The 25,886-nt window shown below is 42.2% G+C and overlaps 1 protein-coding gene across 1 annotated transcript in view; it reads left to right on the top strand.

The window, feature by feature from the left end:
* Window positions 1-25,886, top strand: part of LOC139334036 (A disintegrin and metalloproteinase with thrombospondin motifs 16) — a 50,120-nt gene that overhangs the window by 14,866 nt on the left and 9,368 nt on the right. The window contains exons 5-18 of the mRNA XM_070966775.1: window positions 2,209-2,411; window positions 5,220-5,303; window positions 6,149-6,308; window positions 8,045-8,150; window positions 8,281-8,418; window positions 11,598-11,751; window positions 14,121-14,216; window positions 17,190-17,338; window positions 19,127-19,299; window positions 19,390-19,520; window positions 19,868-19,991; window positions 20,183-20,427; window positions 20,536-20,671; window positions 22,155-22,281. Coding sequence (XP_070822876.1) covers window positions 2,209-2,411; window positions 5,220-5,303; window positions 6,149-6,308; window positions 8,045-8,150; window positions 8,281-8,418; window positions 11,598-11,751; window positions 14,121-14,216; window positions 17,190-17,338; window positions 19,127-19,299; window positions 19,390-19,520; window positions 19,868-19,991; window positions 20,183-20,427; window positions 20,536-20,671; window positions 22,155-22,281 — 2,026 coding nt within the window. The remainder of the gene's footprint in view (window positions 1-2,208; window positions 2,412-5,219; window positions 5,304-6,148; window positions 6,309-8,044; window positions 8,151-8,280; window positions 8,419-11,597; window positions 11,752-14,120; window positions 14,217-17,189; window positions 17,339-19,126; window positions 19,300-19,389; window positions 19,521-19,867; window positions 19,992-20,182; window positions 20,428-20,535; window positions 20,672-22,154; window positions 22,282-25,886) is intronic.

The raw sequence follows: 25,886 nt of genomic DNA, 5'->3' as shown, positions 1-25,886 counted from the left end.
TCCTGCAACTGCTTCCCATGCATGTGAGTTAACAGGGAGACAGAGCAAGAAACACAGATTTCTTTAGTTTTCTATTCAAATTCTACAAGTTACAGTCGGCATGGAGGACAAGGGAAGACGAAAAAAGAGAAAACACTGTATGAACTGTTTCTGCACTGATGACGCAAGATGTGCTTGTAAATACTACAACAACCCAATGAGATTTTCTAATGAGGTTAATCTCACTCACCTATATTCTCCCACCAAAGGGATATTTTAACATTCACTCACAAAATTAGATTATGTGACATATTTCGTTCTGAAAAATGTCGTAGTCCTCAAATGAAAATGGTTAACATTTGACACTTAGAATTATAATGTTCCCACCTGGACATACAACTCACACATTTTAGGCACTGTCGTAATATTCTTGCATTTCCAGATATAACTAAATTAATGGTTTCAACTCCAACATGTTTAGCCACATTTTGAGGAATTATCTCACCACTTGCAGTGTCATGGAGAAAAGAAAATAATAATTCTGTTTCTTGACATTTTCGGTGAACCCTGTTCGCAGTCAGCCTCCCACAGTTGTTGTTGGCGTAAGGAAAACATGGAGACAACACTGTAATATATTCCTCAATGAATGGCAACATATCATGTATTTGAGTGCTACAAGAAACTTACAGTGTTCATGTAGTAAGAACAACACATGGTGCATCATTTTGTAAGATCGCATGAAAAGTAACTCATTCTGTGCTAACAAGTGTGTCATTAACACATCATTAGCTCCTGCTGTGTTAAAGAGAGAAAACAAGATGTGGGTTTTTGCTGGTTTAACAAGAGTTTGGATTATAAATCCAGATATGCAGGATTTTTTCAGAGGAAGTTTTGTACACTATAACAAACCGACATGTTAAGTAAATGTCCTTACTCTTCAAGAAATTACCACACGATCAGTTAACATTGCTGGTGTCACAGGGGTCATTTGAAAGAGAGCAGGCAGGGATTGGATTGGTACCACCACCATTACCTTGCAGAACCCCAGCTGCTTGTCCCTTGTGAAAACACACTGATGTTTGCATTCCCACAGGATGACATCACCGAACACCTGTGCCATGTTTTAGTCCAAAAGGCACTTTGGTCGCTCACCTGCTATCCGCCTATATAAGCAAACTTTCTGGCCTTTATCATTTATCGCAGCCAGGCGGTGATGGCTGAATGCTTTGATAACTTGAAAGCATAAAAGTGTAGATTTGAGGTGATAATATCACAAGCTACAAGAGTTTGAGGCTGCGCTTTGCTTTGAGTTGTGTGTACGATTGACCTCAGGTGTGGAAGGAGAGTGCAAAGCAGGTCAGAGCAGGGCATTTGATATTAAGATGAGGTCTGTGTTTGTCTGAGTCACATGCTTGCTTAACAAAGCACTGATACAGTAGGTTCTCACAATAAGCTTGTATTGTGAATTCATTGCAGTTTATGTCATGATTTTTATAATACAGTTTCCCATTTGGGAAAAATCTTATCATATCTCTGACATGAGGACAGAAATTTGGGCACCGTTTGAAATAAGCTTTATTAACAAAGTTTTCAGTGTGGATTAAAACAGAGAGGTGAATGCAAGAAATGGCCCCCAGCCCATCATTATCTAACACTGTATTGTGTTTACAGTGCAGGAAAGTGCTCAGAGATCTCTTTGATGACTACTCTGGCAGCAAAATGTTAGATTTCCTTTTAGCATGTAAAACAACTGTTGCATATAGAGAAAGTTTGGCTTGCTGTAGCTTCTGCTAATGTACAACCAAATACTGTGGTTTCACACTTAACTTAATGCTAGCATAACACTGAGACTGCCAGAGTCAACAACGGGGAAGAAAAAGCTCAGTTTGCAGTTTATCCATGACATCAGGCAAAGGCTGGTGGCTATTGGTTGATTTCAAACAATTGAGCAACATATAATCAGCCGTGAGAAGGGAAGTAATGTTGTAATGGACCTCACAGCTGCTATTAAATTGCTATTATATTGCTTTTTCTTTCATAAATCACTTACAACCCATTATACTGTATATTAGTTTGTTCCTGATCGTGTTGACTCTACAGCCCCAGTGTGCTTCATGGTGTTTCATTCAGTTTGTTCTATGGTTATCACTTTTTTTTAACAAAGAAAAAAAAGACATTGAAAAGACATTGAATTTTCACTCCCTTTGTCCTCGATCCCGCTTTGTTCAGACATGCCCAAACCTCCAGAGGGGGATGTCTTTATCCTTCCAGATGAGTACAAGTTCATCACCAGGAACAAAAGAGCCGTGCTCATGAAGAACCAAGGCAACCAGAAGCTCAACGTGGAGATGCTGGTGGTGGTGGACAAGAAGATGATGGACAACCACGGCCACGAGAACATTACCACATATGTTCTGACTGTGCTTAATATGGTGAGGGAAACCTAATTTAAGTGCAGTGTCAGACATCATAGGAGATAGAATATAAACAAAAATAGAAGTTTATAGATTCTCTTGGAGGTGTGTGTTTTACTGGCGGTGTAAACCAGCTCTTTAGCCACGCTAGCAGCCTGGCTTTACAGAAGGTAATGTCAGTCTGTTGCTCTGTCCATCACTTTGGTACGGACTGTAATATCTCAACAACTATTTCATGGATTGCTGTGAAATTGATCCCCAGAGAATCAATCCCGCTGTCTTCGGTGCTCCCTTGACTTTTCTTCAAATCTTCAAATTTTTTAACATTGACTAAGATTAAGATTAAGATTTACTTTATTGATCATGGCACACATGTTACAGGAGGGAGACTGCACGCACGCCATGCTTAGTGAAATAATTTCTCCGCATTTGCCCGTCCTGGAAAGTCCTTCCTCCACGGCAGACCAGGAGCGGTGGGCTGCCAGCCGACAGCGGCACCCGGGGACACTAAATGGATTTTCACCAAATTTTGTAGACATTCACAGTTCCCAGATTATGTAAGTGATTTCAGTGATTCCCTAAGTTTTCCTCTTGTGCCATGTTAAGATTCGCAGTTACTGTTCATGAAACAGTCACATCATGAAATGTCCATGCTATTGGGCTATTGGATGGGTCATCATGAAATTTAGCCCACACAGTTAAGTCAGATATTTCCTATACATTGTTTTGTGGCCGAATGCTTGCAACATGAGCCTCAGCTGTGCTTTGTCTTTAGTGCTAATCAGCAAATCTTAGCATGTTGACATGCAAGGCCAAAATAATGACAATTGCAAACATTATAGATGCTAAACATCAGCTTGGTAGCATGCTTATGTTAGCATTTAGCTCAAAGTACCACTATGCCCAAGTCTTTCATCAATATATGGAGAAATCATTCCACGTGGATTTAACAACAGTACAAGAAAGCCTGCGGGGGGTTGGCCTGTTATACATTACCAAATCTTAAATTATGTTTTGTCATTATACAGCACGTAAAGGGCAAACATCAGCAGAAATTCATCTGATGTTTGCCAGAGCTTAGGCTTTAGTGATTTGACACCCCTGTGTTCCATTCTCACGTGTCAGACAGAGCACATCTGAAAACATGAAACTGATATCTGGGTGAGATCACAGTGTCCCCCCCCGTCCCTCTCAGCTGATCTGCAAGCAAATTCCGTCATGCTCGTTTTGCTACTTAATGACTGACTGACAAATCCAAAGATAATCTGTCTATTTTGAAAACACAGTCCCTTTTAGTAGAAACCAAGTTGGAGCAGTCACAGCCCGCCTCAGAGGAGTCACCTAAATACAGTATGGGGTTTCATAGAAAACACGCCACCCCCTGCCCCTCCTGCCAGCTCTCATGGGTCTTGAAAAGGTTATTTAATATTTGTTGAAAATTAAACGCGATTGCTGCTCCAGGATTTGCACAGATTTATGTTTTCTTTGCAGCAGAGTAGAAGACTTCAGAAACATTTTGTAATTGCTGATTTTAAAAAACACGCTGTGCATTATGTACCACAAAACACTGAAGCTCTATGGAAACTGGTGATTGTTTCTTTATGAGGCAGTGAAAACACAGTGATTCACTCTATCTGTTGAATGGTGCAAATCTGAAACTCTGTCAAACACTGGTGTTCCAGGAGATCTTAGTTTAAGTAAGTGGTTTTGATTGCCTCTCTGACCTCAGAATTTTGCTCGAATTCGGCTACAAACCACAGCCATGTGTCTTCTCATGAGTCAGTGCAGAGGAAGACCAAACATCGAGAACATAAGGAACCAATGAGAGTGTTCCTGAAGGGGGAGAAAAAGGCTTGGTGAGTGGCACCTGAGGTATTCACAGGGCCCAAGAAGAGAGAGCGAACAACAGCATAAGATCAGGAGTCCACATTCAAAGCCCAAACTGTTTTGATTGATGGTCAGATATCCCTGCAAGTACAAGAAGCTGAATTGGAAACAGCAGTTGTGGCTGTCATACCTCGCCAATACCATAAAAAGGGGTTTGAGTGTTATTTCTACAGGAATGTCGAGGTGTGTTGTCTCAGACATTCGACACAGACCTGTCTGTTTTATGTGTGTACCTGGTGCAAGGATTTATGTACCACGAGTATAACTACTAACATCAAAACATAATGTAGGACATGTTTAGTTAGTTGAGACTAAACTTTTGTAGTCCACAAGCTTTTTGAAGAAGTATTTTATTTTGTTACCAGAATGATAATAATTACCAGAGCCTGGTTCTGCCCAAGGTTTTTCCTCACGCCTGTTCCAAGTGCTTACTTATGGGGCAATCATTGGGTATCTGTAGATTAAGAGGACGGTCCTGACCTGCTCCTCAGACAACTTCTGATTTGGAGCTCTATGAAAAAAACTGACTGCATCTCCAAAGACAGAAAAATACTTCAAAAGTCACTTATTGACCTAATCAAGCCATCCAAAGCAATAAAAAGACTTTAACCTTGCAAGATACCCTCTTGATATGATCAGTCAAACTGCTAGCCTCATATTAGCCTCAGCTGAAGGGATTTTAGCCAGCAGGGACAGGAGGGACAATTATAGTAACCACTAACTCTTTCAACTCTTTCAATGTATAGTTGGTATTTGAGTATTGTTTGAGGACAGACTTGGTAAAACAACTAAAGTATTTAACTTGCTTTGGAGAAGATATAACCTTGATAACTAGCTGAGAACACTGTCATCATGTAAGGACTTTGATTAGATGATTGTAGAATTCTGTAAACAGTGGAGTTAGCCATATATAATAACATGTCTTTGTGTGCCTTCTAGGTCTCCAGTCTCTTCAAAGACGGTACGATAGGGGGGAACATCAACATAGTGATAGTGGGCCTCGTGCTTCTGGATGAAGAGCAGGTGAGCATCTCAAAGCCTGTGAGCACTGTCAGGTTAAAACCCTCTTATCGTCCAGCATCTCAAACAGCAAACACTCTGATTGATAGCTGTATTTTAAAATGGGTTTGTGGGGTTGTAAACGACAACGTCATTTGTTTGTTTTTTTGTGTCTATGCCTGAAGGTCCAGATCTCTCAGGTCTCTGAGAGATTTCCCTGGGGTCGTCCTAACTACTAAGGACTTTTACAGTGGTTAATTATAGGGTGCACATTTCCTTGGATCTTTGCCAGATTCAGGAGGGAAATTCTCGTGGAGTGCAGGACTTGAAGGACAGCTTGAGTACAAAAAAGAAGAGAGAGGGACAGAAGCAGGGAGAAACAGGTGGGGTACTGTCAAAGAAAAAGAGTCAAACAGGTCGAGGAGAACGGATTCTAGTTTCCATCCACCTGTGATGTTAATAGGTTTCAGTCTTCCTTAAGAGGCAATTACTGGAGGGAGGAATGCCAAAAATGGCAAAAATGTCTGTTTGTCTTAGCAGCAACAATTATTTAATCAATGTCCCCTCTCACGTCCTCACGCTGCCTTTGATATACATGTGTTTAAAGATCTTGGTAATTACTTGTAAAGACCAGGCAATGATCTGGTTATCTAAATACCAGCAATGAATGTAAGCTTATAGAACTGCCTTTTCTCCTTCTATGATGTTATGAGGTGGTTTTATAGATATCTATCAAAGCAGAGGGAATGCAATTTCATTTGAGTGACAGTTTTCTCATTTGAATCTATAAAACATTGTGCTCACAGCTTCCCCCCATACAGACAATACTGTCTCTCATTCTGCTTCCTTTTATCTGCCTTATCTCACAGGATGGCTTGGTGATCAACCACCATGCAGACCACACACTCAACAGCTTCTGCCACTGGCAGTCTACCCTGGGAGGCAGAGAGGGTCAACACCACGATCACGCCATCCTCCTCACAGGACTCGACATCTGCTCTTGGAAGAACGAGCCCTGTGACACTCTTGGTACACCTGCAACATTAAGATGTAGATTGTGCAGTTACAAGATGCTTGAAGTGTTATTTTTGTGGCATTACAGTAACTCAGTTTGAAAGAGTCACATGAACACTATTTGTCCCTATTACATCTTTGTTTCTTGCTCCTGATAGAAATATGGAATACTCTCTTACTGTCTGTCTTTCTGTGGGAAGGTGTGCGGTGCCTCTGTCACACGGTGTGAGGGTCACATCAGCTAAACCAGATGTTGAAAAAAATGTGCAGCTTTAAGGTCTTTTCAGCCATACAGTATCACACACGTGTGGAAAAAATAGTTAAGCAGCAAATAAAAAGAAAAGTCATTGCAGTAGTGACCATAAAAAAGCACTATCAGATGGTCAAATCTGAATCATGTCATGTAAAAATGTAAGTTTATAGAAAATAACACACAATATCACACCTCCAGAAGAATATAGGTTCAGACAATGAATCATGCAAATCATGTTTTCACTTCAATCCCAGAACATTCACAAAAGTACAGACCAAGCACAGCTACTTTAAACACACACACACAGACACACAGACACACACACATACACACACACACACACACACACACACACACACACACACACACACACACACACACACACACACACACACGGGTGCACACCATCTAACAAACTAACAACAGCTTGTTTGTGGTAATGACCATGCCAACACATTGCTGTCTTCCGCACTGTGAGAAAAAACTTCAATTGTGTGTCCCAGAGAAACACAGAGTGACGCACACTCAGACACACATATGCACCAGCAAACACACAGTCGCTTCAAAACCCAGACTTAAGTTTTGACTTCAAAGCGTTGAGGCTAGCATTAGCCCTAATCGTTGCTATGAAAGCCCAGTTCAAAGGTCTGTGTGTGTGTCTGTGTGTGTGCGCTCTCAAAAAAGAGTTACTTCTGACTAATTCCCAAAGGTGCAAAGCAAAATGACCATTAGTGCGACCAGCCAGTATGTAACACAGTTTATTTGTATTACTGTTACAGCCAAATCCCTCACTGCATTCCTCCATATTTCAAAACCAGTACACAATATCAATGATCTACCTCTTTCCTGACACAAAAAAGGAACCAAATGACAGTTCTCACAGTCAATCTTCCTACTTATGGTTAATATCAGTATTCATAATAGTTATGTACATGAGAATGTTACTTAAGGAGTTTTGCACTCTATGGCAGATGACTTAGAGCTGTAAAATAACAAAACACAAGGCTAAATTCTCCCTGAGACACTGAGACAAAAACATTAAGGGAAGCCCCCATGGGTATTATCCTTCTTGATTCAGCGCCAGGGGTCCTGTGTGTGTGTGTGTGTGTGTGTGTGTGTGTGTGTGTGTGTGTGTGTGTGTGTGTGTGTGTGTGTGTGTGTGTGTCCATAATACTGAAAGGGAGTTTAATAGAGGAAGAGAGATATGAGAAAGGCACAAAGGCAGAGAAAGAATCATTCAAAGTGAGGTGAAAGGTAGCACAGGGACCAAGGCATGTTCCCACTGATTCTCATATTTAAAATATGGAGGGGGGTTAAACCTAGCCATGGTGTGTTTGATATTATGCATGCAGTCCACAACCACCATTGACAACGTGACAGCGTGACAATTGTTATAGTAAACAATTCATTGCAGTTTATGCTGGAACTGACTGATGTGGAACTGCAACTGATGAAATAATTGAACTGTGATGTAAAAACTGTATCGCTGGTTTTGCAGGTTTTGCTCCAATTAGTGGGATGTGCAGCAAGTACCGGAGCTGTACCATTAACGAAGACACGGGCCTGGGTCTGGCATTCACCATCGCCCATGAATCGGGACACAAGTAAGGGTTCCCATCCCTCTCATGATCACATAATGACCAAAAAAAAGCCTCTATAGTATATCTCCCAAGCCACAGCCGCCCTCTATGTGTGTGTAAGAATCTGAAATGTTGCCTTTTTCTTATTCTCCAGTTTTGGAATGGTCCATGACGGTGAAGGGAACGTTTGTAAAAAGTCAGAGGGCAACATCATGTCTCCCACATTAGCCGGCCACAATGGTATCTTCTCCTGGTCTGCCTGCAGCCGCCAGTACCTCAGCCGCTTCCTCAAGTAAGCAGCCAGATTTTCAGTTACTGCTCTGCTCATTTTGTGCTGATCATTGCTAAAAGAATTGATTTAAGGAGCACTCATTGTCCAATGAATGGCATTTATGGGTATCACTGCTTGAAGAGTCTTATGAAGTTTTCAGAAAATAAGAGCTGCATCACAGCCATATGGCCTTATTGTTGAATAATGAGCAAATCCTCATGCCAACTTTTGTTAAGTGCTCATGCAACAAAGACATAAAGCACTGTATCAGTTTATAAACAGAATTATTAAAGCAAGAGTCCCCCTGGCAATAGCCACTTTTAGCATGCATTGTGTTTATAATATTCAACATGTGTTACTGATAGATGAACATGTGTTGTAGAAAAAACATGTCAGCAGCAGATATATCAGTTACAAATGCTGCTCTGATCCAGCGAGTGCCAAGTGAAAAACTGCTCTCCTGTTATAACTATTACTGGGCTTGCCTTTTTTGCAAAATCAAGGACAAATAGGCATACTGCATGTATGTGTGAGTGAGGCTGAAATATATAGCTGACATAGCAACTAAGTTAAGTGCTATGTGGTGCTGCTGTTGCTTTACAGACTGCATACTATATGCATTACGCAGGTACATGTGAGTGAATGTGTGTGGGGAAGAAATTTGGTTGTGTGTTTGTGCAGTAACTGCATTTTCATGCATACAGCCTGCCCATCCAAGCGAAGAAAACAAGCATCCCAGACATAGTGTCCATGTCTCTGGCTGTGTTACTATGTGTCTGTGCATGTGTGTGCTTGAAACAAGATAACCCAGAGCCAGTACCCTCCACTAAATTTACCAGCGTGTGAAGTGAACTGTTAGGTCTCCCCTCGCAGAGTGGTGGAGACAGACAGTGTATTTCCTCGCTGGGTTATTAGAGCTGGGGTGACCTCACCCTTGTTAGGCCTGTCAGCCTTATATTAAACTCCCATCACCCCCCTGAGGCCACGTGGAGGGGATCTCTGCACCACTGAAAGAACCAGGGGTCGTCTTCCTGTATAATCACTGAATGACAAAAATGCTGAAATGCTGTACGTTGTCCTAATTGCAATCAACAGAATGTTATGATGTTTAAATATTTTTGGCTAAATGTGTCTCAGTGAGTTAACCGAACCTCCTAAACGTCTCTGCCTTCATCTGCTCTAGAGGGAAGTGTTGTGTCAGCCAGCAGAGTTTACATCACACTCGCTCTAAATCCGCCTCTCCTCAATCAGCTGTGACAGAGAACTGTGCCAGCACTGTATGTATAGTCAGACGCTTCGTCTGAGCTCATTGTCATGCCTAAAATGGATGGGCAACTTTCATGGAGGGGGAAGCAAAATCCCCTTTTAAAAGCCACTTGAAGTTGTTTTGAGCACTGATGGAACCCATCAAAAACTCAGCAATACATGAAAGTTAAGAGATTCTCCTGAGGTCCCATTTCTTTTCCCATAGCTTGAAATGCTGCAGAGTCTGTCTGTCCCTCAGAGAAGCTCTTGTGACATTTTAATAAACACGTTCACTTGTTCGCTCACCAAGAGTTAGATGTAACTATCGAGTCCCAAGTCTGTACGATAAGTATGTAGCTGGAGCAGCAGCAGGTTAGCTTAGCTCAGAAATAGGTGGAAAACAGCTAGCATGAAAAACCGAGGTGCTAAGTTGCTGGGCTAGTTGCCAGGAAGTTACTGGTTCAGGCCAAGAAATACTCTGGACCCGCCAGAACTGTTGTTTTTACACTCCATTTTTGGTATGGATTTGTACAGAAGCAAGATATAATGTGTTAATTAGTGAGCTTTAGAGGTGTTGATACGTAGATTTTGCTACCTGTGGACTGAGCCAGGCTAGCTGTTTCCCCTGTGTTCATGCTAAGTTAAGCTAACCAGCTCCCTGCTCCAGCTGCATGGTCACTGTAAACTTGAGAGCGGTATTGATCTTTTCTTGTCTGACTCTCAGCAAGAGAGTGCATGACTGTACTTAAATGTCAAACTATTGCTTCATAAAGCATTTTGGTGATGCTCTTTTGTCAGAGGTGTTGACTCCAATCAGCAATCACTGTAGAGGCTGTAGTTTCAGTGATGCTAAGCAGATATTCTGGACAGCAGGTGTCTTTCAGGTGAGAGTCCACCACTGTTTCTCTTGCCAGTACTGTAATTGTGTCAAACCATGGTGAATATAAAATACCGGTTTTTGCCAGGAAGAGATGAGTCAGCAGATCTGCAGGCAATCAGAACAGTATGGGAACTGTTTTCATTTATTTTATTTATTCATTATTTATTTTATTTGTTTTTATCCCCATCTGATGATGATCTCATGACATACAGTGGTTACATTTTCAATTTGGAGAAAACATTTTGCCCTAAGCCTCTTGCAGTGTCATCAGTGAAGACAAAAAGCTGCTCCACAGGACTCAAAATCAGCTACACTGAACTTGTAATTTTATGTGTGAGTGACTGCCTGTGTGCCTGCCCACAGGCCTTACTTGTGTGCCTGCTGATGTGTGTACGATGTACATGTAATGTATTTTTCAGAAACCTTATTATGTGAATAATGTAGAATATGAGAATATTGCACTTGCGGAACAGCCATTGTTCTCTGTAGACACATAGGACCCATAAAGCAATAGAAGATCACACACACACACACACACACACACACACACACACACACACACACACACACACATAGACTCTGCTAAAGCAATCAGGACCACTCACTAGCACGATGAACCCTTCCAACATACTTTGCCTTTTCGCTCTCCTTCCGCCATGTTTTTGTATTATATTCCCTTGACTGCAGTGCATAAGCTGTAAAACATCTCTGTATAGTAACCAGTGATATCAGTTAACATTGGAAACCCCCGCTGGTGTTAGTATATGGGCGATATGGGCAAGAATTTTTTATGTCTGTCATAATTGAGTGTCTGATGCATTAAAACCATTGCCCTCAGGGTTTGAGTTTGGCAACTTGTTATGTCTCCATGGCAACACTTTACGGTACTCTCCAAAGTGGGAAACAATGGAACAGTGAGGGCTGATGCTCTAAACCTCTAAACTAGCTACCCTCCATTGATGAAGCATACCAGTGAATCACCTGTCTGTTTGGCTGTTTATATTTGCATGTTTGTTGTATATCACCAAGGTTTTTTTTGTTGCCTACTTTTCTCTGTCATTCTCCTCTCCCTCAGTTCCGCCCAGGCTCTGTGCTTGTCAGATGAACCCAGAGCAGTCAAGGAGTATCGGTATCCTGAGAAGCTGCCTGGCGAGCTGTACGATGCAGACACACAGTGTAAATGGCAATTCGGCGAGAAGGCCAAACTCTGCACCCTCGACTTTAAGAAGGTAAAATTGATTTTGACTCGATTTCGCCATCCCATGCAGATTTAAAAACGAGTTAAAATCCCATGCCATGCTATAATTCTCTCAGGGGTTTTCTCAGCACACTCGCTCAAACTCGTCCTTAATTAGTTTAAAGCAATGTGGTGGCAATTGTATCTTTGGAAAAACAGAGAAAGAAAGCAAGAGTGGGACGGAGGGAATGAGGTAGAGGAAAAAAGGAAGAAGAAAGGGAGATGAAGGAAGAGAGAAAGTGATTCCGGTTACATGCCCTCATGTGCATACATACACTCATGCATGCATAGTGAGGGCTCTCTCTCTCTCTCTCTCTCTCTCTCACACACACACACACACACATACACACACACACACACACACGCGCACACACACACACACACACACACACACACACACACACACACACACACACAAAGCAAACAGTGAGAGTTATAATGCTGCTCATAAAATACTCACTGGGATGGATGACTAAATATACACTGGACGGTTGCCAATGGGAATCTCTTCTTGTTGCTCTCCCATTGTCTCACTACTGCTGATGTTACTGTTTGAGATACCCTGCCAGAGTCCAGATAGGGTTTGAATCGCTTCAATGCTTAATGACGCATTATTGGTGTGCTTGCATGTGTGTTAGAGATCCAAATATGGTTCTCTACCTGAACCTCACCTGAAGATGCACCTGCCCCTCCAAAGAAAGGACTCAATGGACAGATATTTGCTTTTCTTGAGACAGTACCATTAGTTTTCTGGGATAAGCATATCCATGGGATGGAGAGATAATGTGTCTTAACGCAGTCAGTGAATTATAGTTAAAATATCCTGCTGAATCGATTGGAGTATGGGACATGACTGCCAGTCTGCCAGCAAGTGTTTTCCTCTTCCTCAAGGTTATTTTTCTGCTTTATTGAAGATTGTGATGGAAAAGCAGAGTTGGGAATTAGGCTTCAGAAAGCCGCAGAGATTATTAGCTGGATTTAAACCCGTGATATCAGCACATGGTATCCTCCTTAGCCTCATCTAAACATGGAAACATCCGTGCATTATTTCAGCTATCAGATATTTGAGAATTGCTCCCAAGTGGTTTTGCTTTTGGTTTCGCACTGTCTTTGCTCATGCACCTGGTAGCAGCAAGGTGCACAGGGCCCGAAAAATCCCCAAGCAGCCATCATGCTCACTGTCTTTCCGAACACTTGTTACTCATAAAAAAACACTACAAGAATCGGCCTCAGCGGTGCACTTCATCGTGTAATGAATTCATATTTCATGAAACTTTTTGGCAGGCGTTGTCAAGATAAGGTGCCGCTGGAGGAGAAAAATGATACTCTCTATGGTGCGTGTGGTTAGATAGAGCTGGGCTATGCTAGAAAAAAGCTAAATAACATGTATAGGTGTTTTTCCATTTTTCTCTCTTTAACTCAATCTCTGTCCATCATCTCTCTCTGTCCTTTCCTTCCATCACTCACTTACATACTCTTTTTCCTCTCTCTCTCTGTTTCTGTATGCCATTTTTACTGCTGCAAAAGGCCTGAGCAAGCAAAACAGCTGGACAAATAGGCCTTGGAATGAATTCCATGGTGGCTCTTGGCAGCAAAGAGCTGAAGGCCGAGGTGCCTGTCAGCATCTGCACTGAGTTGTCAAAATCTGATATAGTCATTCAGATAGTAATAGAGTGGACATGTTAAAAAGTAGCAGGCCCTGTTTCTCAGGCAATGTGAGCAGGGAAACCACCCGGCATTCCCATCTGAATCTTTCAGACCACTTCTTAGAAACACAGTCATGACATCATGTTCAAATTTGGTAAGGCAATTATGCCCTTTTAATGCATGTTATTACATAGCATTATCTCTTTGTCTCAATGTATCCTGTGTGTGTTCTGACCAGATGATGTGCCGTACTTACATGAAAATCCTTTAATTCTTTCATCGTTCTGCTGCTGAGACAATGGGTGTGCATTTTTATTATCAGTGATGCATTGAATTGCCTGTTGGATAATGCCTTCCAACAGTTGGCCCAAACTGCATGTATTTTTCTTCTTTTTTTTCCTAAAATGTTGTTATCCTAGCTACTGAAGCATAAATATTTTGGAGATACTACAAGGTTGCTGCACACTGATAGCTCGCCAGGAGATCATTATTCAGACAATCTCTGTTTCAGCAAGTTTCCATCAACATGTTTTAATAGCTCTCTAGTGGCAAACTAACAATGTTATCATAATTTATCGTCTTTCCCATTGCTCGCTTTATTTACAGCTGTTGTGAGACGAACACTGATCATCCCACATCTGAAATTTGGAGCATGAAAACATATTAGCAGCGCCATGTAACTTACTCTTTTGCCTCTCTCCCGTGTTGTTCCAGGATATCTGCAAGGCTCTGTGGTGCCACCGTGTCGGCAGGAAGTGTGAAACTAAGTTCATGCCAGCGGCTGAAGGCTCGGCCTGCGGCCCTGATATGGTGACTTAACACGTGTTTTCATGTGTGTGTGTGAGTGTGTGTGAGGAACAGAGGGGTGGGTGAGTCGCTCACAAGCTTTGTCACCTTAGAGTGGCGTCACATGACTGCCATGGGAACCCAGTCACTTCTATTGGACTTTTTGATCCTTCACCTCTGAGGCAAATTGGTAGCATGGACATGAAGCTAGATGCCTATTTCTTCAGGTTGTCATGAATCATGTTTTTGTAAAGAGAATAAAAAAACAGCATCCATTCAGGGGTTAGAGCTAAGCTTTAATCACACCATTACTAAGATAACCTTTGTTCCTTCTTTCGCCAAAGGAGCAAAAATGATTTCACAGTCCGTACCCCTTTGAAAAACATGTGTTGTTGTCTCAAATGAGGACAGCATGTGGGTTTTGTTTTTTGTTTAACTTGACTTTTCTTAGTACACCACTCCATGGCAACATTTTCCCAAATAAATCCACAAATGAAAGGCATCAAAGAGGCTTTTGCAGTTTTGGTGAAAATATAGCCTCCAACAGAACAGCACGATGGAAAAACATTGGAGTTAACAGCTCTAAGATTCCCTGCACAGCATTAACAGACTGAGCTGCGCAAGGCCAATGAAATGAGTGAATTCAATTTCGGATTGGAGTTTCCCTTTTTTCAGTGTGCTGCTTAGTGTTATCAACTGTGTGACATTCAGTGTAAAGCTTGTAAAGAGGTGTCTCACACACAGACGCACGCATAGATTCCTCCTCCAAGGGATACCATAGACCTCTGAGTGAGTAAACTGCACTGGACAAAGGATGACAGTATTTTATAAGGTGATGGCCTAAATTTATAGAGATACTAGTATAAAAGTAACATTTATTGTGTGTTTTAGTGTTATAAAGTGCTGATTCTCCCACTCCGTTTTGCAATTTAAAGACAAAAGGCTCTGAACTGAGTGACACTGCACTTTTAACGGCGTCTTTTTACACACCAGTGTGTCCCAGTGCAGACCAATAAATTAACTTGTAAGTGAAGAGTTTGGATTGACATCATTGTGTTTTCGATTTTGGGTTCATTTGAGTGCAGTGTCAATAAAATTTCTCCTTCTGATAGAGGTACCACACTCTTCCTCCATTATTTTACCTCAGGGAGAAGCTGCAATTGGTTTGTTGCTGACATGGCAAAAATATGCCTTTGGGGTTTGGGCCAAAAAGCAATCTGCGCTCTTTATTTATTCTTTGTTTCTTCCCTTACTTCTTTCAAGACGATTCTCCCCCAAGGCTCGCTCTCTCTTACCCTCGCTCCCCTGACAGCCCCTCATTGACATTTGCTTCTCAATATATTGAACTTGATGGTTTAATCCCGCCCTCTCCCTCCATGGGACAATTAACTGAACACAAACAATGACAGGCTCACTTAGGAATCCATGGCACTCAGCCGCAGGGGGAAACTGAGGGGAAATCAGCTGTTCTAGTTCTTAGTCAAGGACCACGAGATTAGTTGGAGGGCTGTGTGTGTGTGTGTGTGTGTGTGTGTGTGTGTGTGTGTGTGTGTGTGTGTGTGTGTGTGTGTGTGTGTGTGTGTGTGAGCTCATGTGCAGGCATGAATACACAGTGAGAACACGAACATGTGAATATATGCCCCCCCATTAGTACTAATGCATAATGCATGAGGGTAGTGTGTGCACAGTGTGCACGCTTGCAAAGGTTCTTGACATCACTCGAAGGCGAGCATTTGAGTAAATTGTGACTGATGTCATCTTGACATGTACAAATCCAGTTCAATCCTGCGCCAGGAAATAGCTTGTGACATAATGTTGCTTTAAGTGAGCCTAGATTTTCGCAAAGCATTCTCACATTACATTTAGCGACCTTGAGTGAAGTGCTGCTCATTTTGGAACACATGATTGGTCGGTTAGTTCATGAATCAGCCTTTTTTGAAGCGCATACAGTCAATAACTGATTCGGGAGTATGAGGCATGTGCGTCCTGGGGCATATCTATCGTCTCATGCAGTACTGCAGACAAACTGTATTCACTTAACTTAACTCCTCTGCCTTGCTGCCTCATGGAACACATTTGACAGTGTTCATGGGTGGAAAGCCACTCATTCAAGGTGGCCTCTGTACAGAGGGGTGGTGGTGTCTGTGGAGGTTATTGTGTACCCCAATGAAGCTCCTCTCTGTGGGTTAAAATGGAGCAGCTAGTGGCTCTCTGCATACTCCACCAGTAAAATTATGGAAAATGCATAGTAAAAATCTGCCTGTTCCAGTTCACTTCTTACAAAAATAGCTAGACACCACATGTGAATACTGATACGCAATCACAAAAAGGCTGATACACTACCTTTAGACTTGATTTGCACTGGAAAGAAATTTCTCTCAGTGCCTTGGCAGATATTTACTCTTTTGTTTCAGAACTAAAATTGAAAAAATGTTTTTCAGCAGTGAAGAAACATTAATGGATTAGTTGTTTTGTGCATTATTGCTGGCAACAGTTTTTCAGCCTGTTTCATGTTTTTGCAGTTAAATGAGTTACTTTAAAGAAAAAAAAAGAAAAAGGTTAAATACAGTATCGAGCAGCATGAAGTGCAAAACAATGGTAAATGTATTATTTCACTGTAGGAGAATATCCTATGTCAAGTATGAGACAGTTTTTCCACATTTGAGTTGTGTTTGTTTTAGCTCTGTTAATTATAGCTGATGACAGCTCAAGGTAGAGACTGTCCAAAAAGCAGCACAACTGGAGTTTCACTGATAGATTGTGAGCATGTAACCAGGACCAGACCACGACCTTTTTGACAGCAGTTAAGCCTGGAAGCTGGATCTTACAGACCTCTTCTCTCTTTCACAGACAGTCATCATAAAGAAGATAAAGGGCAGGGTCCAGTGGAAAGTCTTGTTTTTGACACTTTTATGACACTTTGCTCTTTGCTTGTGGGCGTCTCCCTTCCCATGCCTCCCTCTCTCCTACTCATGATTCCTCTCTCACTTTCTCCAGTGGTGTCGTAGGGGCCAGTGTGTGAAACAGGGCGATGAGGGTCCGAGGCCCCAGCATGGCCAGTGGTCGGAGTGGTCGTCCTGGTCTGCATGCTCGCGAAGCTGTGAGAGCGGAGTCACCTATCGAGAGAGACAGTGCAGCAATCCCAGGTACATGAGAACAGGACAAACATGCAAACATCAGCAGCCAGTTTTAGAGGAGTAGTTTGAAATGTAGGGAAATGCTTCACATTCTTTTCAAGGGCTGGACAAAAGGATCAATACCACTGTCATGTTTGTGCCTTAAGCTTGTTATGGAGGTAGAGGTGATGCCAGCCGGCGATTAGCTTAGCTTAACTAGCACATCTTAAGCTCAATAATGAATACACTGCATTTTTTTGTTTGTTTGTTCAAAAAAATAAACGTGTTGTAGCTATTTCTTTGAGAAATCTGTCAACACAAACCGTATTTGAGAAAATGTTGAAATTATGCAGTCAAAGAGCTCAAAAAGCACACCAAAAGCTGTTTATGTACCAAATGGTCACCTCCTCAAGTAAGTATTTGAATCACAAAATATTAATTGTAATGTAATACAGAGGACTTATTCAAGGTTTATCAAGTCACCAAGCTTTGGTATGCCGATGGTCTGCACTGTTTCTGTTCGCTTGACTCAAAGCCAAGAGTATATTAAGACACATGATTAAAATAGTGAGATTGCTCACATGGGTCTGTCGCTTCATCACTTATCTGCTCACTTAGTGCCCTGCTCATCAGTCACTCAGGATTATTTGCACTGCCAGTCAGGAAGGGGGCCCCTATCCCAAAATGCCGGGGCCTCCTCTTTATCATACCATGCCAACATGCTGACAAGTGGCGGGCTAAATTAGACAGAGTGTGAGGAGGGAGCAAAGATGGTGGTGGTGGGTAAGGAAGACAAAGACAGGCAAGAGGAGAGAGAGGAGCGTGGAGGCAAAGGGAGGTTCAGAGAGATGACAGAGAAGGGATTTAAAAAGGGAAAGATGAAATGCAGAGATATGAAAGGAAAGAATCTGAGAGCGGGAGAGAGATAAGTGACAATCTGATTGGAGGGCTTATAGAAGGTGTAATTGTCCCGTTGAAGGGATTTTAAGGAACATAGCCACGGGATATGCACCTGTGATTGGAGAGACCTTCACAAAGGCACACTCACACAGATGCATTTACAGGCAGGCCAGCTCACATATCAGTCATGCCAATGCAAAGAATTACAATGAAATTCAGTGTTATTTGTAATTAGACATACGTTCACTCAGATCAAATGCAACAAGTGTGTTTTTTTCCTCAGAGGTTCATGTTAATGAATTGCAGTCTGGTATTACATGTAAGTGTTAGTGTTACACTCACACACGACACACACCCATTCAGTCGGCCTTTAAATCTCTTTTTCCTATTTCCTGTCTCTTATTGGCTTCAAATATGGATGCATTGCACATTTTCTAGGTTCCTCCAGGAAAAATTGCTGCAAAATGCATTTTATTAGAACTGTAAAGTCGTCAAATATGATCATTCTTTACAGAATAGTAAGACAACCACAAGTTTGGCTCGCTATCAGTCAATCTGAATAGTTCACTAAAGCATCATAACCAATGAATAAGGCAACTATGTAGTGAACTCTGTACCAACCCAACCAAAAATGATGCTCAAATGTTGCTTGGATCACTATAAAAACATGCATTGAGGGGTTACAATCAAGCGTAATTCTTAGTTTTGTTCATAATGCTATTGATATGTCGATTGACAGCAAGACAGACCAAGTTGATGTGCAAGCCTCACTAACACAGTGACAGCCATTCCTCTGGAACTGGTCTGGTTTTAAAGCACACACATAAGAGAAAAAGTCAGGACACCAAGAAGAAAAACTTTTCGTGAAATACTGAATAAGTTTTGTTTTGATTGCATATTATCAATCCTTCTCTGCAGACCTGCATATGGAGGGAAGTTCTGTGAGGGCTCCTCCAGGTCGTACAAACTTTGCAACACTGACGACTGTCCCCCGAACGCCATTGACTACAGAGCACAGCAGTGTGCAGAGTTCAACAGCAAACAGTTCAGAGGATGGTACTACACCTGGAGGCCATACACGAGAGTGGATGGTAAGACTATTGTTCCATTAGAGGAGTCCTGAGGAGACCATGTCATGGTCGTAAACATTTTGCCCTTGTGGTTCTTTCCTTTCCTCTTAGATCAAGATGTATGTAAGCTGTACTGCTTTGCTGAAGGCTACGATTTCTTCTTCGCCCTGGCCAGCAAAGTTAAGGACGGGACGCTCTGCTCGCAGGACAGTTCTAATGTCTGTATTGACGGACTGTGTGAGGTAATACTCTGAAAGGTCAAACAGTGAGACAGTAACATGGTGTGATTGACGTGTAAAGTGTTTGGAGTTATATTGCTCGATTTCTTTTGGAGATGATATCATGTGTAAACTGTTTGAACTTGAGCTGTAAATTCTGAGAATGGATTTAGCGGCAGAGAACATCAATAGATGCCCTTTCACAACTACTTTAAATGTCACGAAAAAGGAAATGCTGACCTGTCACCACAAAAGGGATAAATGAGGGTAATTTTCAGCTGTTGTCATTTATTTCACAGTATGATGAAATGGTGCACTTTGTGAATATAATCAACTTTTTTGTCTCAAGCAATGGTGTTTTTCTCCCACAGAGAGTGGGCTGTGACCGTGTTTTGGGCTCCACAGCTGTGCCTGATGCTTGCGGGGTGTGCAAAGGAGACAACTCCACCTGCAAGATCTACAAAGGACAGTACACCAAGCAGCATTATACTAACCGTGAGTCAGATTAGTGACATAGTTCAATTCACATGTTAAAAGACTCATCTCCTCATCCCTTATGCTGAATCTGCGTTTTCTTATTTTACAGTCCACACAAAAACTACAAATGAGAGCAGCTTAGCTCATATTGTAAACATTTTGTCTTCTTTTAGTTATGATTGTGATTGAAGTTTTCTACTCTTCCTCAGAGTACTATGGGGTGGTGACCATCCCAGCAGGGGCTCGGAGTATCCGTGTGATGGAGTTGAATACTTCCAGCTCCTGTCTGGCTGTCAGGGACACCCAAAGACACTACTACCTCAATGGACACTGGACAGTGGACTGGCCAGGCAGACACCCCATCGCTGGGGCCATTTTTGAATACAAGAGACCCTACAACAGACCAGAGAGCCTCATATCAACTGGCCCCACCAATGAAACACTGGTCATAGAGGTAAGGGATCATTCCTCTGCGACTTACTTGATTACTTACCTGTGTGTATTCTTTGAGCTTTTTGTCATCATTCATCTCATCATTCTCACCATATTCTTTCTCCTGCAGATACTGTTGCAGGGCTGGAACCCAGGTGTCCGTTGGGAGTACACTCTGAAGAAAGCTGATGAGAAAAGAAATCACGTCAAACACAATTATGCATGGGCCATCATACGCTCCCAATGTTCAGCAACTTGTGCTGGAGGTGAGTGTAGACGTGCATGACAAAAATCTTCTCTGTCTGCATTATCATATTGCACTCAAGTCAGCATATTTTTTTCCAAACTGCCACAGCAGATGTGTTCAAAGTGTAGTATGGTCCTTTTCATCTTCCTCATTACATCAAATCTGTTGCCCAGTTAGCTGTTCCTCCAAAAAATATAATGCTAAGATGATTTCAGAGTCTATTGGCTTGATGAAAAAGGACAGATCAGCTGCAGATCTTCAGTCTGGGCCAGCATCTAATGCTCAGTCTGACCTTTCTGATCTATAATAAGGCTTTTAGCTGCAGGTTAAATGGAGAGGGGGAACGTTCCCATCATTACTGAGTGGACATTAGTAGCTCTTCTTTGGGACTGGTGGGACCTCCTCTTGTTCCACTGGAGACCTGCTATTACATGCACACACATGCACACACACACACACAAACACACAGATACACGAAAGCAAGCAAGCACACACATGCATGGCTTCAACCAGTGGCCTTTGTCCCACTGGAGGTCTAGAATTAAAGTAGCACACACAAACACACAGAGACCAAGGCAGACCCTGGTACAGTGATTTGAGACTCGATTTCATTGGACTAAGTGTGTGTGTGTGTGTGTGTGCGCACGTGTGTGCGTGTGTGTGTGTGTGTGTGTGTGTGTGTGTGTGTGTGTGTGTGTGTGTGTGTGTGTGTGTGTGTGTGTGCGCGCACTTGGTTGACTTCATGAGTGTGAACAAAGCTCCCAGTGTAGAGTTTCTACTGACTGACACTGCAGGTTAAAGTTCCCCACCTTGGTCTGTTGCGGCCCACCCTAACCACCTCCACCTCTTTGTGTCCTGATTGTAGGCCGTGATGGGTTGGGGGTCATTAGCTTTATTAAAGAGTGTGACTGACTAACTGACCTGCATGAGTTGCGATGCGCAGATTGACCTTGCCTAAGGCCAAATACCAAGCTAAGGACCTGTAAAGCTGCGATTCAAGTTTCACGTGAATCAAACAACACTGCCGGATCTAAACTGGTGCCAGAACTCAGTAATCTAAAAGTCAAATAATGCTTAACTTTAACAAAGAAAGTTGATAAAAAAAATGTTCAAGTTTTCATATTTTACAGAGACAAGCAAATGTTTTGTTTGCACATCCCACAAGCAGAAGGAAGTGTGGTGAAAAGGCACACATGTTTAAAATCCATCAGCATGCATTTTACTGCGTAGAAGGCATTTGAGTGTCAGCATGAAATCAGTAACATGTTGCTTACACATTATTAAACAGGTGTCACATATTCACATATTGCATTTCTATAAAGTGCAATCCATTTGATAGCATCCTGACAAACAGCTGGACACACTATGAATTAAACTGTAAATGTAAGCCTCCAGTTTGGTTTTACTGTTATTGTATAGCTTCCAGGAGGCAGGCGGAGTGGAAAATAATATTCTCCTTCAATAATGATGTGCTTGAACTTCTTGATGTATAACCCGTACAGGCCAGATGAACACCAAGTCAGCGTGCTACAAAGACTTGAGAGTGCAAGTGAATACATCCCACTGCAATCCCAGATCAAGACCAGCTACTGGACTGATGCCCTGCAACACCCAACCATGTCCTGCCAGGTCAGACCCTCTGCTCTGTCATGTGTCACTGTTGTGTTATGAATTTCCACAGAATTTGGTGCAGACATTGATCATCCCCAGAAGAAATGTCTAGCGTATTTTGTCATACCTAAACTTCTCATGCAGCACAATAGCCAGGTCAAACTTTCAATTTGTCCATGACCTTTGTATGACTCAATAGTTGGAGGCATTCCCATCAGCCACAGCCGTACTTATTGTTTAGTGCTAATAAGCAAATGCTAGCATGCTCACACTCTAAACTAAGTTGTTGAACATGGTAAACTTTATAGCTGCTTTACATCAATATGTCAGCATTGTTACTGTGAGCATGTTAACATGCTGATGTTAGTATTTAGCTTCAATGACCGCTGTGCCAAAGTGCAGCCTCACTGAGCCATTCGTACAGTTTCTGTGATTTAAATATCACCCCTTCACCTCAAGCCTTAGTAATGTCAATGATAATCTGTGGCTTTAAACATTTGTGAATGACCTCATCAGTATATCTTCACTGTTTTAACTGGCTCTCAGTCTGGACATCATTAAAAGTGCTATTTGAATAGCGCAGACATTTCCTCATATTTTCCTGATTCATACTGTTGGATGGAAAAAAACTGAATATTTGGCTCTTACGGGCGTCTAGATTTCAGGGTAAGTCAATTATTCAATCGTTCAATTGATGTACTGTGGAAGGGCTTTGTACTGTACTGTAGGCCATATGACAGCCAAAAACATTGTTGGCCGTAACAGCTCAACATTCTGTGCTTGCACGTTCATGTTTGGAACGTGAGGAGGCAGCTCGAGGGCAGCGTTCCCAGATTGGTTTGATGTTGTCCAGATAATTGCTCAAAATCCACCCAAATGATTTAAAAAATCCCACCCAAATATTATCTGCAATTAACAATACAAACAAGTTCATAGACAAAAGTATTGTTCATCACAATTTTTCAATATGACATAATGATACAACAGCAAGTGTTCACAAGTGCAATTATAAAACTTAAACATTGTCCACATCTGTGCTCTGCCTTCAAAAAAACCCAGCCCAACTCATGGTAAACCACCTGTCCAAGCCTATTTAACCCCACACAATGCAACCCAAAACCACCCAATTGGGCAGAAAACCGCCCAATCCGGCAACATTGCTTTGGGCCAAAGACGCTAGTGAAGAGATAATCTTGTGGACAACATCTTAATATCTTTTTTGTGTGTCTTTTCTTTCTGTATCTCTCAACCTTTTTCACCAATTGGACTTTAGTCTTTTGTCTTCCTACCTTCTGTCCTTTTCACCTTCCTCCTCCCTCACGCCTCCTCCGGACTGCCATGTGTTGCTGGTCTACAACACCTACACATCTGTTCTGTAATGTCTTGACATGCAGTATTGAAAAGAGCTGTTTATTGGTTGAGTCAACTCTTCCGAACTTCCCACACTATCTCCTCATAATAAGGCCAATGAAGGGTGTCAGGCGGCACCAACTGTATTCTCCACCCTTTCCCAGCCCAGTAAAGCACCTGTTCAATGATGATGACATTTTCCTCGCATGTAATGAAAAATAATGTGCATTTTGGCCAAAGAATGTGTGTGAGACACGAGGAACAAAGGGAGGTCCACTGGATACTCTGTTCGTGTCTTCATCCAGTTCTGCATGATACCTCAGCGACTGTCAGAAATGGTTAGCTTCTGTGTTTGTTTAATGCAGCAGGCCAAGGACTTGTAACCTTTTTCACATGTAGCATCACTGTGGGACCCACACTCAGAACAAAACGCCTGTTCTCCAGCCCGAGCAAAGCCCGCCAGAGACATCACTTTTTAATGTGTAGATTAAGAAACACTGCTGTACGCAAAATGCACTGCCAGCTTAATTGATGGGGCCTAGTGGTTCATCCAAGCCCTGCTGATCCTCACAATTTATTTTCCCATGTGCACCAGAAATAAGCTCAAGGTTAATTTGCAGTGGGAACCAACATAGGAAATGTCATCATACACTGAAGTTCACTTCCAGGTCGCTGCTGCCAATAGGGCTTTTCTCGATGTTGAATATTGTCACTGCTGTCACTTAGAGTGGCATGAACAAATTTTCTACGGTGTATGACGATACTGGAGAGAAAGAAAATGGGAATGAGATTCACTTATGGTTCTGTGGCTTCAGGGTGTGGTTCTGTGGGATCTTGGCTCAGCATGGTTGGTTCGGTCACTGTCTATACCCCTGACACTCAGGGCCAAGGCCGAGGATCAAAGATCAGTCATCGTGGTTCAGGGCTGCGGACATCATAGGGAGTGGTGCGCCCGTTGACAAGCAAGACATGTACAAACACACACTCACACACACACACACACACACACACACACACATACACACACAAAGACACACGCAAGCGAAACATCCCTCCCTTGTCTGTGCTGCTCTGGACAGTGTCATGAAGGGTAAAACCATAGCCAGAAAACCAATCAGTGAAAGACACTCTGGGGATAACGCTGGTTTTAATGAGAGGAGAACCGAGAGCTTGTGCATGAAAATTGGATTTTTCTAAAGCCATAAAACACTGAAAAATATTTACACAACGTTATAAAAGAGATGAATTATTGGTTGAACATTGTTGAGGGTATGTTGTATAGCATTTACAGCAGGTTCTGGCCACAGAGCCTCTAAATACCAATCAAATCTGTGCAGTGACCAATAGAGATGCAGTGTGTCATTGCTTCAACAGCTGTTGCTGAGGTATTACTTCCCAAGTGCATTTTCTGTAGTTGGAGTAATAATTTAAGATATCACGCAGACCTGATCTCTTGGGCCTACTTAAGCCCTGTAAGAGAGGGTCACCAGTACAAGATAGGGAGAAGATGCATAGAGAGTTACTTCTGCCATGATTAGCAGTGCTAATAGAGAGGCTATCAGAGTGTCTGCACTGGAGACGAAGCATGAGCAGCTTTTTAGCAGGGCAAGAACTCATCATCCTCTCCAACTAATGATCCATGTGGAAGACATGCAAAGAAAGAGTGTAGCTCTTGTATTTCATTGTAGAGCTACTTAATCCTAGTTTTATATGTATGGTAAGCATCCGACTGTTTCATTCTAACATAACCCCGTTTGGCTGCTTATCTGACGATATATGCTTGGACAATCAAGACAGAGATTTACGTGTTACTGTTTGTAGTAGTATGTTTCACTTTTTGCATTTCAAGGATGAGGACTAACAACTGTGTTTAACGCTATTAAGGTTGAGTTTGGCTGTGATTGCTGCAGTTTGGCCCAAGCAGAAGATATAGTGCAACCTATGGGCATCCATGCAACACCACCCTTGTTTTTGACATTTTTCATAGAGATTATGAATCTTAGCTACAAACCAAATGGCATAAATTCTTAATTACACCATTTAATGCAAAAGTGCTTGTTTGTGGGTTTCAGCCAAACTCAAAAGCTTGTATTCTGCAGAGTGCATGCAGAACTTGGAGCCTCTACCAGGAGTACCGCTGCACAGATAAAGCAGGACAGTCATGGTATAGTAGATGCCTGTCTCCCAAGAAATAACAAGAGCATTTATCTGGAGACTTTTGACAGCTGCTGTTGAGGCGTCAATTCCTCTGTGCCTCTATTCTGAGTATTCCC

The sequence above is a fragment of the Chaetodon trifascialis genome, chromosome 7 (genome assembly GCF_039877785.1).
Source record: "Chaetodon trifascialis isolate fChaTrf1 chromosome 7, fChaTrf1.hap1, whole genome shotgun sequence".
In the NCBI taxonomy this organism is placed as follows: Eukaryota; Metazoa; Chordata; class Actinopteri; order Chaetodontiformes; family Chaetodontidae; genus Chaetodon; species Chaetodon trifascialis.
Note: the sequence above shows the minus strand (reverse complement) of the source record. Positions and strands in the feature narration are given on the sequence as shown.